This window comes from Simochromis diagramma, unplaced genomic scaffold (assembly GCF_900408965.1).
Source record: "Simochromis diagramma unplaced genomic scaffold, fSimDia1.1 OVJJ01000585.1, whole genome shotgun sequence".
In the NCBI taxonomy this organism is placed as follows: domain Eukaryota; kingdom Metazoa; phylum Chordata; class Actinopteri; order Cichliformes; family Cichlidae; genus Simochromis; species Simochromis diagramma.
In genome coordinates, this window is record NW_024387398.1 from 541,903 (window position 1) to 554,223 (window position 12,321).

Here is a 12,321-nt window from a genome sequence, read left to right on the forward strand (position 1 = left end):
AGATACACACACCTTATGAAGGGATATTTATGGTGAATGATGTCAAAGGTAATTCTCAGTTGAAATGTTTTTAGTAAAATAAATGCCACAAAGTATACAGTGTAAAATTAGTGTCTGATGTAACTAATACTGTTCAGATCTTTATCACTTTCCCTTTGTCTGCTTTTGGTACGGTTTCCTACAGCTTGGAACAGAGTCAGAGGACATAGGCGCAACAGAGGAGGGAGATGAGGATCAGTCCACTATAGGAATTGAAGCAGATGTCCTTATGTCTTCAAACACCACGAGCCCAGTTTCAGTGAGCCAGGAAGAGGAAAACACCTCAAACAGTCCACCAATCTCAGAGTCCACAGGTCGGCTTGTTAAAAGACCTAGAGTGCAAAAACATGCACCAAAATCAACAGAGCACAGCACTGAGATGACCAAACTTTCCCTGCTTCAGCAGGTCCAGCAAACGCTATCAGCATCTAATGCAGATTCTGAGGAGCTGTTTGGCCAACAAGTAGCCTCAGAGTTGAGGAACATAAAGGACCGAGCTCTGCTGGTGCGGCTCAAGAGAAACATCATGAACATGATTTATGACACGCAGGAGGCTGAGCAGGGAGGCCACCATTCTCAATTTGCAGGTTCGCAGGTTAGGCCACCTTGGTATCCCGCCCAACCTCATCAGGTCCAGACCCCCCCCCAGACTGCCAGGCCCCATCAACCCAGCCAATGTCCTTTCTGAAAATGCTCAACTCTGAGTAAATTAAATTAGAAATTTCTAACAGTTATATCTAAGAATATTTTCGAGTTTACTAGTTCAACTTTACTAGTTCCTGCTGTTAACACAGTCCATTCAAATTACAGCTTCATTCAAATGTTTTAAATGTTCCAACAGTTAATTCAAATTGTACATTAGAATTTTCTTGGTGACACTATTACTATGTGTCTTTCCTACCTCAATTTTGTGGAGTGTTGCAGAACTATTTGCACAATTTGATGGAAGATATTTTTGTATTTATGTAATAAAGCAAAACATTTTTGCAATTTCCCAGAGGTAGGTTTATTGTTGTCAGTATTTACAAAGGTTTTTTTTTTTTTTTAGTAAATTTTGGGAAGTAAACAAGGCAATTTAAACAAAAAAACAAACAAAAAAACCCTTCTGTCTTCCTACACCATGTCTTCTTGCCATGAAACACTCCCTGCAGGTGAGACAAAGTACTCGCAAAGGACATCTCGTTGTTTCTTTGCTTCCACTGAGGGGTTCCGTGCACGGCCCATTGAAACTGACTGAAGCTCTCCCTCTCTTCTCCATGCACCTTCGACCAGCTGGTGGTTGGCATCCTCAGAATCCACATAGCCAGGTGGTACATAGGCGTCAGATCTGTTGTCCCGGAGATAGTTGTGCAGACAAAGGCACGCAAAGATAATGGTGACAACCTTGTCTGGGTCCAGGCAAATTGTTGTTCTGAACACTCTGAAGCGATTCGCCAAAATTCCGAAAGCGTTCTCCACAACGCGACGTGCTCTGGACAGACGATAGTTGTATATTCTCTGTTCGGTGTTAAGGTTTCGAAATGGATATGGTTTCATGAGATCTGGTTGGAGGCGATAAGCATCATCTCCAAATAGCATGTGTGGCATCATAGCATCAGTGCCTGGCAGGGCATCAGCAGGGGGAAAGTTCAGCGTGCCTGTGTCCATTGCTTCTTTCAGGTCTGAATGGGCAAACCTGCATCAGAGACCCTACCTTGTGTCCCTGTGCTTGCATACACAAACTTGTAATTGGCATCAACAACAGCCATAAGAATGATGGAAAACCTGGACTTGTAGTTAAAATACATGCTGCCATTCTTGGGAGGGGGTTGGATGAAGATGTGTTTACCATCTATAGCTCCCAGGCAGTGTGGAAAGTGACACTTGTTTGCAAAGTCTCTGGCAATGGCCTTCCACTCAGACTCGGTTGATGGTGTCTGTGAAAGACAAGTAGAAAGTGATACAGCAAAATAATCTCTGGTCAATTAATGATTTCCTTTCTTAACCATACATTCAAATCACTGTCACACTAGGAGTTCACTTTATCTTTTTATATACGCATGTAACAAAGACTGAACAAATACATTTGTGACTCAGAATTGTTTTTGGTGAAAACTTGCTGTATTAACTGATGGGACGTTTTTGACAATGTGCAAGTCAATCTTTCAATAGTAATGTATTTCCTGTCAAAATTACCTTCAAGTAATCTTCATGCAGTGCACAGGTAAGAGCTGTGCATGTTTCCATGACAATCCTGCTCAGTGTGGTGCTTCCAATCCTATACTGGAAACTTAATGAGTTGAAGGTTTCACCTGTCAAATAGAACAAATTGTCTTAAATAGTGTCAGGTGGATAGTGGACATGGATGGAGCTTCGTAGAGTGACAGATTTTAGGTGACAGATGTAGAATATTATGCAGTAGTAGCAGCTTATGTAGTATGAACGTATTCCTAGTGTGTAGGTGGACAGATGGACTTGCAGTTACAGGGCCAGTATAACTGGTGTAGAAGAGCAAAAATATGTATGTACTTGCATGGGTGAACTGATTTCTTAATGTGATATAGATAGATGACCTTGCTTCATGCCCAGCATTCTATAGTTTAAGGGAGTTTATAGGGAGCATTACAGAATTTTCATGTCCACACACTTGCCTGTTGCCAAAAATCGTAGGGTAACTGAAAGCCTTTCCCTGGGGCTGATGGCCTTCCTGAGGTGTGTATCCTTCTTGATGATAGCAGGACTAACCCTCTCCAGTAGATAGTTAAAGTCCTCCACAGACATTCTGAGAAGGTCCCGAAAACCCCTCATATCATCTACCTGTTTACACAGAACAAAGTCAAAGTCAAGAACACACCAATAACAAAGCGACATAATAGTGGTTGAATGTTATTGATAATTAAAGAGTCGGACTGATATTTAACCAATGTTGTATAAAGCAGAAAGATGTCCCAAAAATCACTTTGGTAGATGTTCAAGTCATTCACTAGAATGCTACTCAAGTAAAATGTAAAAGTACTGTAGTTAATGGCCAGTAATCCAATTAAATAAAATACTAATAGGCTGAAATTAAAGGTTGCCTACTGAAAGTAGCAGCGTCAGATGTCTTGAAACATTTACCCATCATCATGCAGATAAAGTCCTGTAGGTAAGTGCAATTTAGCTGTTGCTGCTTACCTCCAGGTCTCGTTGTAGAATTGACAGACCGTACTGCCCATGTTTGCCCAGCCATTTCCTTGTCCATACACGCAGTCGCTTTTTCTTTTTAGATCTTTCTGCACACAGAATGGCACACATTGCTAAGGCAGCGTGTTTCTCTTTGGTGAGCATTTCCAAATTTCCCAGATTACAGTCTCCTCAGTTCCGGATTCTTCTTCTTCATATTGTTTATTGGCGGTTGACTTCCGGGTTCTTCCTCCGGAAACAGCAACACGACGTGTTGTGCATGGACGCACAGTGTGAGCACTCAGGTCGCATCAGAGCATCGGGCCGTATAGTGTGAGACCCTGCATCGTGACCTATGAACTTCTAACCCTTGCGAGTCAATCGTACAGTTTGAGCGGGAGCTGAATCGCGCGACTGAAAAAATCGCACAGTGTGAGCCTGGCATTACAGATTGTTGAGAATAAAGCCACTTCAACACAGTTTTCAAAGGTTTAGTCCAATCTGCGATCAACATGATTGACAAATATTAGTGTTCTCTAGTGTTCAAGAACAGTTACCATTGCCGTACTTTAAAATATTGTCTGTGCTTGTCATTATTTTAATTGGTTATTGAGCCAGTATTGTCACGTCATAATGAGCCAAAGCATTCTGACTACACACCAAAAACATCAACAACTTTAGTTATCAAGTGTTCTGCCTGATTTGGTGAGTACAGAAGCTACACAAGTGTCTGTACTATTACTGCTCACCGTGTACACCTCAGTACATCTCTGGGTCACACCTTGAAAAATACTCTGACTATTCTGTTTTAGTGTACGTCGTGTGAGTCCATGCATTTATTTCTGCACTCTCTGCAAAGCATTTGTTTTCTCCTCTACTGATTTTCTTATATTTTCAGTGAATAAACAAATGACTTTCTATGCAAAAACCCTCAAAATAATCCAACACCGTCCCCCATTATCACTACGTCGTAGCAGATAAGCTCCTGGCCACAGAGAGAGATCCACTGTCAGCTAAATATGTATATTTTAATAAAACAAAGCACAGAAACACTTGATTATCACTAATGTGATAATATAGATGTATACAAAAGCCTGTGTTGTGCAATGACTATTCAGTACTCAGAAATGTATCTAAAAATGTTTCTTATCCTGATATTTCAATGCAGACGTCACTTTATGGTAAAAAAAATATAGTTATAGATACAAAAAAGACTTGTGCTGGTGTAAGTGCACTGCTCAGAAATGGATCAAAAAACAACAACACAAAGCGAAATCCACTGACCAGGCCTCCAAATTCCCCAGATGCTAGTTAAGCATCTATGGGATGTGCCCGAGATCTGCCAACATGCACGTAACAGACTGAATTTTGGGTTTAATGAGTGGTGATACGGTCCTTTACTGCTGTAAATGAAAGTGCTATTAAATAGGGATGCGAATGCCTAAATTAAGGAAAACATCCTCGAACTACAGCTGAGGTTTAATGAAAGCAGTGTTTTTCTTAGAAAAATGTCCTTAATGATGTTTTCCAATGTTGTCTTGCCACTAAATGAAGAACCTCAGAAAATACTATTTCCTGCTACAGGTAGCAGCAAATATCCTCACATGTTTTAGAGGAGTTTTTAGGAACAAACAACTGGACATGTGGGTCGTGCCGTAAGCAAAAATGGAACTGACTTGTCAAATTTTGATTTTGGGAAGAAAATGATTTACTGGCCACTCCAAACAAAAAACAGCGAATGTTTGGTGAAGTGAGAGTGTAGTGGGAGAACAGAAACAGGAAAGTGTAGTCTTGACTTCTGCCCATCATGATTGATTCTGTTCCAAAGCCTGCAGGCATATCATCAGTTGCATAAACAGGAGTGTGTGTACAGTCTGTGTGTCTTCTGAGCCATATTCAGCAGCACAGAGTATTTGGAAGGGAAATGTTCCTAATCTCATATGCTTCACATACACATTTTAGCTTAACATACACATTAAATGTGTAAATGAGTGCACCATTTTGCCCCCCCCCCCCCCCGTGCATATATACATTACATTTATTCTACTCAAATACTGAACATATCCAACAGTATCAATGAAGCTTGATGGATGAGGTTACATGGGTGTGTGGAAGGGGAGTGTGGAAGGGGGGGGGGCAGATAGAGAAAGGGGATTTGCAGTGGACGCATCAAGCTGCAACAAGCCAAAGAAAAAGAGAGGAAAGGTCACCCCATCCTTTTAAATTACACTTTGCCTAGTGGGTAGTGCTCACGTTCTGTGACTATAGTGCAGCCGAGTGGGCAGAAGGGTCACATTTGGGTTGGAGAGTGTTCATTCTCTCGTTTCTCCCTGTCCTTCTGTCCTTTTCTCTTTGTTGTGAAATACATCCATCATCTGATGTGATTACAATGGAGTAATACATTGATAATACCTCACATCGCATTGTAAAGCGCTTTGGGTGCCTTGAAAAGCGCTATATAAATCCAATCCATTATTATTATTATTATTATCTCAGGTCTATATTCACATTTAATGAGATATTAGAATAGAATAGAATAGAATAGAATAGAATAGAATAGAATAGAATAGAATTCAACTTTATTGTCATTGCACATGCACAGGTACAGGGCAACGAAATGCAGTTTGCATCCATCCAGAAGTGCTTTAGTGATATAGATATATTACAATATATATTAGCAATAATATAGATATGTAAGTATATTACAGAAATGGGTCTATTATGGTATGTTATAATGTACATGGTATGAAGTATGTTGTGAATAATAATAACTATAAGTATGTACAGGCTGTAGTGAGTACAAGCTATGTACAGGCTATGAACAGGATATAAATATGAAAAACTATACAGAATATGAATTAAATAACTTTACAGAAATCTGAGATATACAGCTATACAGAAATGGGAACTATGCAAGTTGTAAACAGTTGTAGGGTTAAAAATTATCAAATGTACAGAATGATTATTTACACAGAGCTATACAGTAGTGCAGTTAAGATAAGTGAGGGTGTAGATAGTTTCTACAGAGGCTATATAAAGTGCTGGTGGTTGTGAGTGGTGGTTCAGTCCATGTTATTATTGTGTGTTTGAGGGTACAGTTGTCCATTGTGGGTGTGTGTATGTTCAGTCCATGAGTTTAACCTGGGTCAGATGTCAGGAGGCAGAGTTCAGGAGTCTGACAGCTGTGGGGAAGAAGCTGTTCCGGTACCTGGTGGTCTTAGTCCGGAGGCTCCTGTAGCGCCTCCCAGAGGGCAGGAGGGTGAAGAGTCCATGTGATGGGTGACTGGGGTCTTTGATGATTTTCCCAGCCCTTTTCAGACACCGCTTCCTGTAGATGTCTTTTATGGCAGGAAGTGGTGCTCCGGCGATGTGCTGGGCAGTTTTCACGACCCTCTGCAACGCCTTCCGGTCCGAGGCAGAGCAGTTCCCGTACCAGACTGTTATACAGTTGGTCAGGATGCTCTCGATGGTGCAGCGATAGAAGTTCACCAGGATGTCTGAGGACAGGTGGTTCTTCCTCAGAGTCCTCAAGAAGAAGAGGCGCTGGTGAGCCTTCTTGACCAGCTTGGAGCAGTTGGTCGTCCAGGTGAGATCCTCGGAGATGTAGTCACATGTATGCTAATCCATCCATCCATCGATTTTCTTCCTCATATCCGGGGCTAAGACCCGAGAGCAGCAGCCTCGGCAGAGAAGTATAACAACGACCCACACAAGGCTGGTCAGGCGCAATGTGTGTGTCTGTGTGTGTGTTAGGCCCATGACTCGATGCCCCACACCTGGATCCTGGAATTTGTGGACCTGTACAAGATCAACCGGACCTTAAGAGCCTTCATCAGGAACTCAATGGGAATGTGGCGTACAACACTAGAGGCCAACTTCAAGTCCATAGCACAAGTCACCATCAAGTGTGTGATCTACCAAGGAGATGCTCTGTCTCCACTGTTGGCCGCTAGGAAAGCTGCAACCACCAAGTACCTGCAGAGGGTCAGGCAAGTCCTGAGGAGTCAGCTGAATGGTAAGAACAAGATCCGGGCTATCAACACCTACACCCTGCCCGTGATCAGGTACCCTGCTGGGATAAGCTGGCCAAAGGAGGAGATAGAAGCCACTGACATCAAGACCAGGAAGCTCCTGACCATGCATGGAGGGTTTCACCCCAAGTCCAGCACAATGAGGCTGAACGCTAAGCAACAAAGGGACAAAGGGAAGAAGGGACTTGTGAGTGTCAGCACCAACCCAGGCACCAACCGACTGCATGCTCAATGAATACCTCAGGCAGCAAGAAAGAAGAGCAAGAGGAGGAACCATCATGGAAGGACAGGCCCCTGCACGGTATGTACCACCGGCAGATAAAGGAGGTGGCTGATATCCAGAAATCCTACCAGTGGCTGGACAAAGCTGGACTGAAAGACAGCACAGAGGCACTAATCATGGCAGCACAAGAACAAGCTCTGAGTACAAGATCCATAGAGGCTGGGGTCTATCACACCAGGCAAGACCCCAGGTGCAGGCTGTGTAAAGATGAGACAATCCAGCACATAACAGCAGGGTGCAAGATGCTAGCAGGCAAGGCATACATGGAACGCCATAACCAAGTGGCCGGCATAGTGTACAGGAACATCTGTGCCGAATATGGCCTGGAAGTCCAGAAGTCAAAATGGGAGACGCTCCCCAGGATGGTCTAGAATGACCGAGCTAAGATCCTGTGGGACTTCCAGATACAGACGGACAAAATACTGGTGGCTAACCAACCGGACATAGCGGTGGTAGACAAACAGAAGAAGACGGCCATAGTGATCGATGCAGTGATACTGAATGACAGCAACATCAGGAAGAATGAACACGAGAAGCTGGAGAAGTACCAAGGACTCAGAGAAGAGCTGGAGAAGATGTGGAGGGTGAAGGTGACGGTGGTCCCCGTGGTAATCGGAGCACTAGGTGCGGTGACTCCCAAGCTAGGCGAGTGGCTCCAGCAGATTAGTTATTTAGTCAATCTAATTTTCATGTCTGTTTTATTTGATTTAGTTTATGAGTAATACGTTTAACAGTATGAATTGAACTAAAATGTAAAAAGGCTACTGTACTAATAAACTCTGACTGACTGATAATTGAAGGGAGAGCATGTTGCAGGTGTTTGGGTGGTGCGGGGGATCAACTGAATGACCAAATCTGGAAAACATCCATCACTGCTGCTCCTGGGACTGGGAATGGCAGACTCTAGAATGATCACTGTGAAAAAAGGTACAATACGCTGGCTGACACTTTAGCACTAGCTCAGAGTTTCAGCTCACAATTCTATATGAAATACTGATCACTGTAAATACCAGTCCAGCATATTTACAGTGCTGTGCTTAGTGTCCTTTAGGTGATCTATGGCTAATGGTGAACAGCTGTGGACATGTGATGGATGGCTGTTCCATATTATTCTTTTAATTATGTACATTGATTCGCCTGGTGGCTGCTGCCTTGTTTACTCCCTGCCTGTAATGCATTTGTGTCCATTGCTGCATTGATGAATGTATCCTAATCTTAATCTGTGCACAGCAACATCCATCTGACTAATGCAGGACACTTGGATAAATCACTTGGGTCCTGCTCTGAGTGTTGGCAGCCATCTCTCTCTCTCTGCCAGATTTCTGTTCTCTCGCTTCTCTATCCTTTTTGTTTTCTTTCCTTACAAAACTTAACTAGTTCTCCCACAAACTTTGACTCTGCTCATTTGATTTTGCATGTTCTTGGTCTTCCTTGCTTGAGTTTATAATTGCAATCTTTTCAATACTGATTCAAAGTAATAGTTTGCAAGTGTAATTTCATCCAAGCTGAAACTGCGTGTCAGGTGGTCCCAACATTTTGAAATGTCAGGTCACATGCTTAGAATAATACATTACACAGACACTTGTTTTCCACCTACTATGGCACTGCGCCCACTAACAGCTAGCCAAAAATGCATACTCAGCCAAAAAAACCCAATTTATTTTAGAAGTATTTAAAAGTCCTCCTGGTTAGTTTTGTGCTACTAATACAACAGACTCTAAAATTATATGTACAGTTCAGTTCATTCATATCTTCTGCATTGTAGCCATTTTTGTGATTTGCTTCTCTTTGACAGGATTCATTATTCAGTCTTTACATAGAGCCCACCGGTCACTCATTAATGGCTCAGAAACCAGCACCAGCTCCCAGATTCAAGCTGATCAAATATTAGCAGATGTACCAGAACAAGCAGTGACAAAAAACCCCACACTGCACTTGGCAGGAAGTAAAAGATCCATTGCCAGAATTTAAGTACCAGCATTTAAAAGGCTGTGTTTAAAAGATGGATGTAGCTTCTAGGTTTGAACCAAGCCAGAAGTGCCTTAAACCTGCATTCTATAGAATTATATTTAGCTGTAGAGATAATACTGCAGTGACTGCTTAGCAAGGACCACCTTTGACTTCTCACCTTTGACTGCATTTAACACAGTCCAGCTGCTGTAAATGAGGAAGAAACCACAGGAACTGCAGACAAATCCACTATCTCATGGATTTATGAAACAAAATCATAAATATTTTTCTTGCCTGCCTTGTCAACCCAGACCCCGACCCGACAGTGAGATCCTCCTCCCAGCCCGCTGCTCCAGATGGCAAACAGAGAACAGGATGTTGTGGAGACCCAATGCCTCGCTCCGTGTGGTGGTGCTGCGTGCTGTTCTAAAGTGCATTTAAAATATGGGAGGGGCCTCTATCTGACCCTCTGCCAGATAGCAGCCGGTGTCAGCACAGCCCCTCTAGAGAGCCCTCAATATCTACCTGTTAAAATTGGGAGGTGGGCAGCATCAAAGCCCTCCTCAACAACAAGAAGAGGGCTTTCAGAGGGGGCAACAAAGAGGAGGTGAGGAAGATCCAGGTGTTACTAAAGGACAAGATCAGAGAGGCTAAGGACAATTACAGGAGGAAGCTGGAGTGGAAACTCCAGCAGAACAGCATGAGAGAGGTGTGGAGGGGCATGAAGACCATCACTGGATTCAGGCCAACCAACAGCAGGGGAGCTGAGGGAGGTGAGAATAGAGCCAATGAGTTGAATCTGTTTTTCAATAGATTCGACACCACAGTGTCTGCTCCCACCCCCACAACCTCACCTGTAGTCAGCCTGGAATCCAGAGCCACACCACTGTGCCAGCCTCTCTCGTCACATGTTGCCTCCCTTGAGATTCCTGACACCCCTCCCCCACCCATCACCTTCACTCAATACCAGGTTGAGATGCAAATGAGGAGACTTCACTCAGGCAAGTCTGCTGGACCAGATGGAGTGAGTCCCCTCGTCCTCAAGACCTGTGCCCCCCAGCTGAGTGGAGTCTTTCATAAACTGTTTATGCTGAGTCTGAGTCTGCAGAGGGTCCCAGTGATGTGGAAGACATCATGCCTCGTCCCTGTACCAAAGACGCCACGTCCCAGTGGCCCCCAGGATTACAGGCCCGTGGCACTGACCTCCCACATCATGAAGACCCTGGAAAGGCTCATCCTGGACCAGCTGCGACCCATTGTAAGACCACATCTGGATCCCCTTCAGTTCGCTTATCAGCCTCGTCTCGGAACTGAGGACGCCATCATCTACCTGCTCAATCGTGTCTACACCCATCTGGACCAGCCGGCGAGCACTGTGAGGGTCATGTTTTTTGACTTTTCCAGTGCTTTCAACACCATCAGACCGACCCTCCTGGGTGATAAGTTAGCAGCGATGCAGGTGGATGCTTCTCTGGTGTCCTGGATTGTTGATTACCTGACAGGAAGACCACAATATGTACGTCTCCCACAGTGTGTGTCTGACAAGGTGATCAGCAACACAGGGGCACCACAGGGGACTGTCCTCTCCCCCTTCCTCTTCACCCTCTACACCACAGACTTCAGCCACTGCACAGAGACCTGCCATCTTCAGAAGTTTTCTGATGACTCTGCGGTGGTTGGATGCATCAGCAGGGATGATGAGACAGAGTACCGGGCTGTGGTCGACTCCTTTGTCACGTGGTGTGAGCAGAATCATCTGCAGCTCAACGTGGCAAAGACCAAGGAACTGATCGTGGACTTCAGGAAGACCAGGAAACACTTGACCCCTGTTTCAATCCAGGGGGTCAGTGTTGACATCGTGGAGGACTATAAATACCTTGGAGTACACATTGACAATAAACTGGACTGGGCTAAAAACACCACAGCACTTTACAGGAAGGGCCAGAGTCGTCTCTATTTTTTGAGGCGACTGAGGTCCTTCAACATATGCCAGAAAATGCTGAGGATTTTCTATGAGTCTGTTGTGGCCAGTGCGATCCTCTATGCTGTTGCATGCTGGGGGAGCAGGCTGAGGGTCGCAGATGCCAACAGACTTAATAAACTAATCCGTAAGGCCAGTAATGTTGTGGGGATGGAGCTTGACACCCTCAAGGTGGTGTCGGAGAGGCGGATGCTGTCCAAGATAAAGACAATGTTGGATAACACCTCCCACCCACTCCATGACATGCTGGTCAGTCACAGGAGCACGTTCAGTGAGAGACTGAGATTACCGAAAAGCACCACTGAACGACACAGGAAATCATTCCTGCCTGTGGCCATCTCCCTGTACAACGCATCCACTTAACACACTGTTTGCTGCTACAACTACACATGTTTCTTTTCCAACTATTTATTTATGAGTGAAGTATGTATGTGTATATATGTATATATTGTACTATTCTTAGTTAGTGTATTGTCTGTCTTGTCTTAATGTTGGTTTAAAATGGAGCACTGTAACAAAAAATAATTTCCCCCAGGGATTAATAAAGTATTCTGATTCTGATTCTGATTCTGATTCTGTACCAGAAGTGAGACTGAAAAAAACGACCGTCTTCTGGACGCCATTATAGGCCTCCAAGGCCCTATATGTATGTGAAGCACGATGGTGTAGTGTGTATAAAAAAGTGCACACCAACCAGGACCCAAGGCCCAGCCAGAACATCAGTCCGGAGGCGCAGCTGCCCCAGAACCTCAAGTCCTCAAGCCCACCCCTGCAGCTAGGCTACCAGGCCAGTAACCCATGTCCACCGGCACAGACCCTCCCCCAGCTCTGCTGTACGCAGCCGCCAGAAAAACACCACCCAAGAGGCACCAGAGCCTCATCCAGGTCATGACCAC

At 44.2% G+C, this 12,321-nt stretch overlaps 1 protein-coding gene across 1 annotated transcript; it reads right to left on the reverse strand.

Moving 5' to 3' along the window:
• Nucleotides 1-234: 234 nt before the first annotated feature.
• Nucleotides 235-3,120, reverse strand: LOC120720556 (protein ANTAGONIST OF LIKE HETEROCHROMATIN PROTEIN 1-like). The gene is made up of 5 exons (XM_040010281.1): nt 2,670-3,120; nt 2,215-2,330; nt 1,733-1,955; nt 1,302-1,640; nt 235-371 (listed from the first exon to the last, which is right to left on the reverse strand). The coding sequence occupies exons 1-5, from the start codon at nt 2,887-2,889 to the stop codon at nt 235-237; spliced, it is 1,035 nt and encodes a 344-aa protein (XP_039866215.1). The 5' UTR covers nt 2,890-3,120.
• Nucleotides 3,121-12,321: the final 9,201 nt, after the last annotated feature.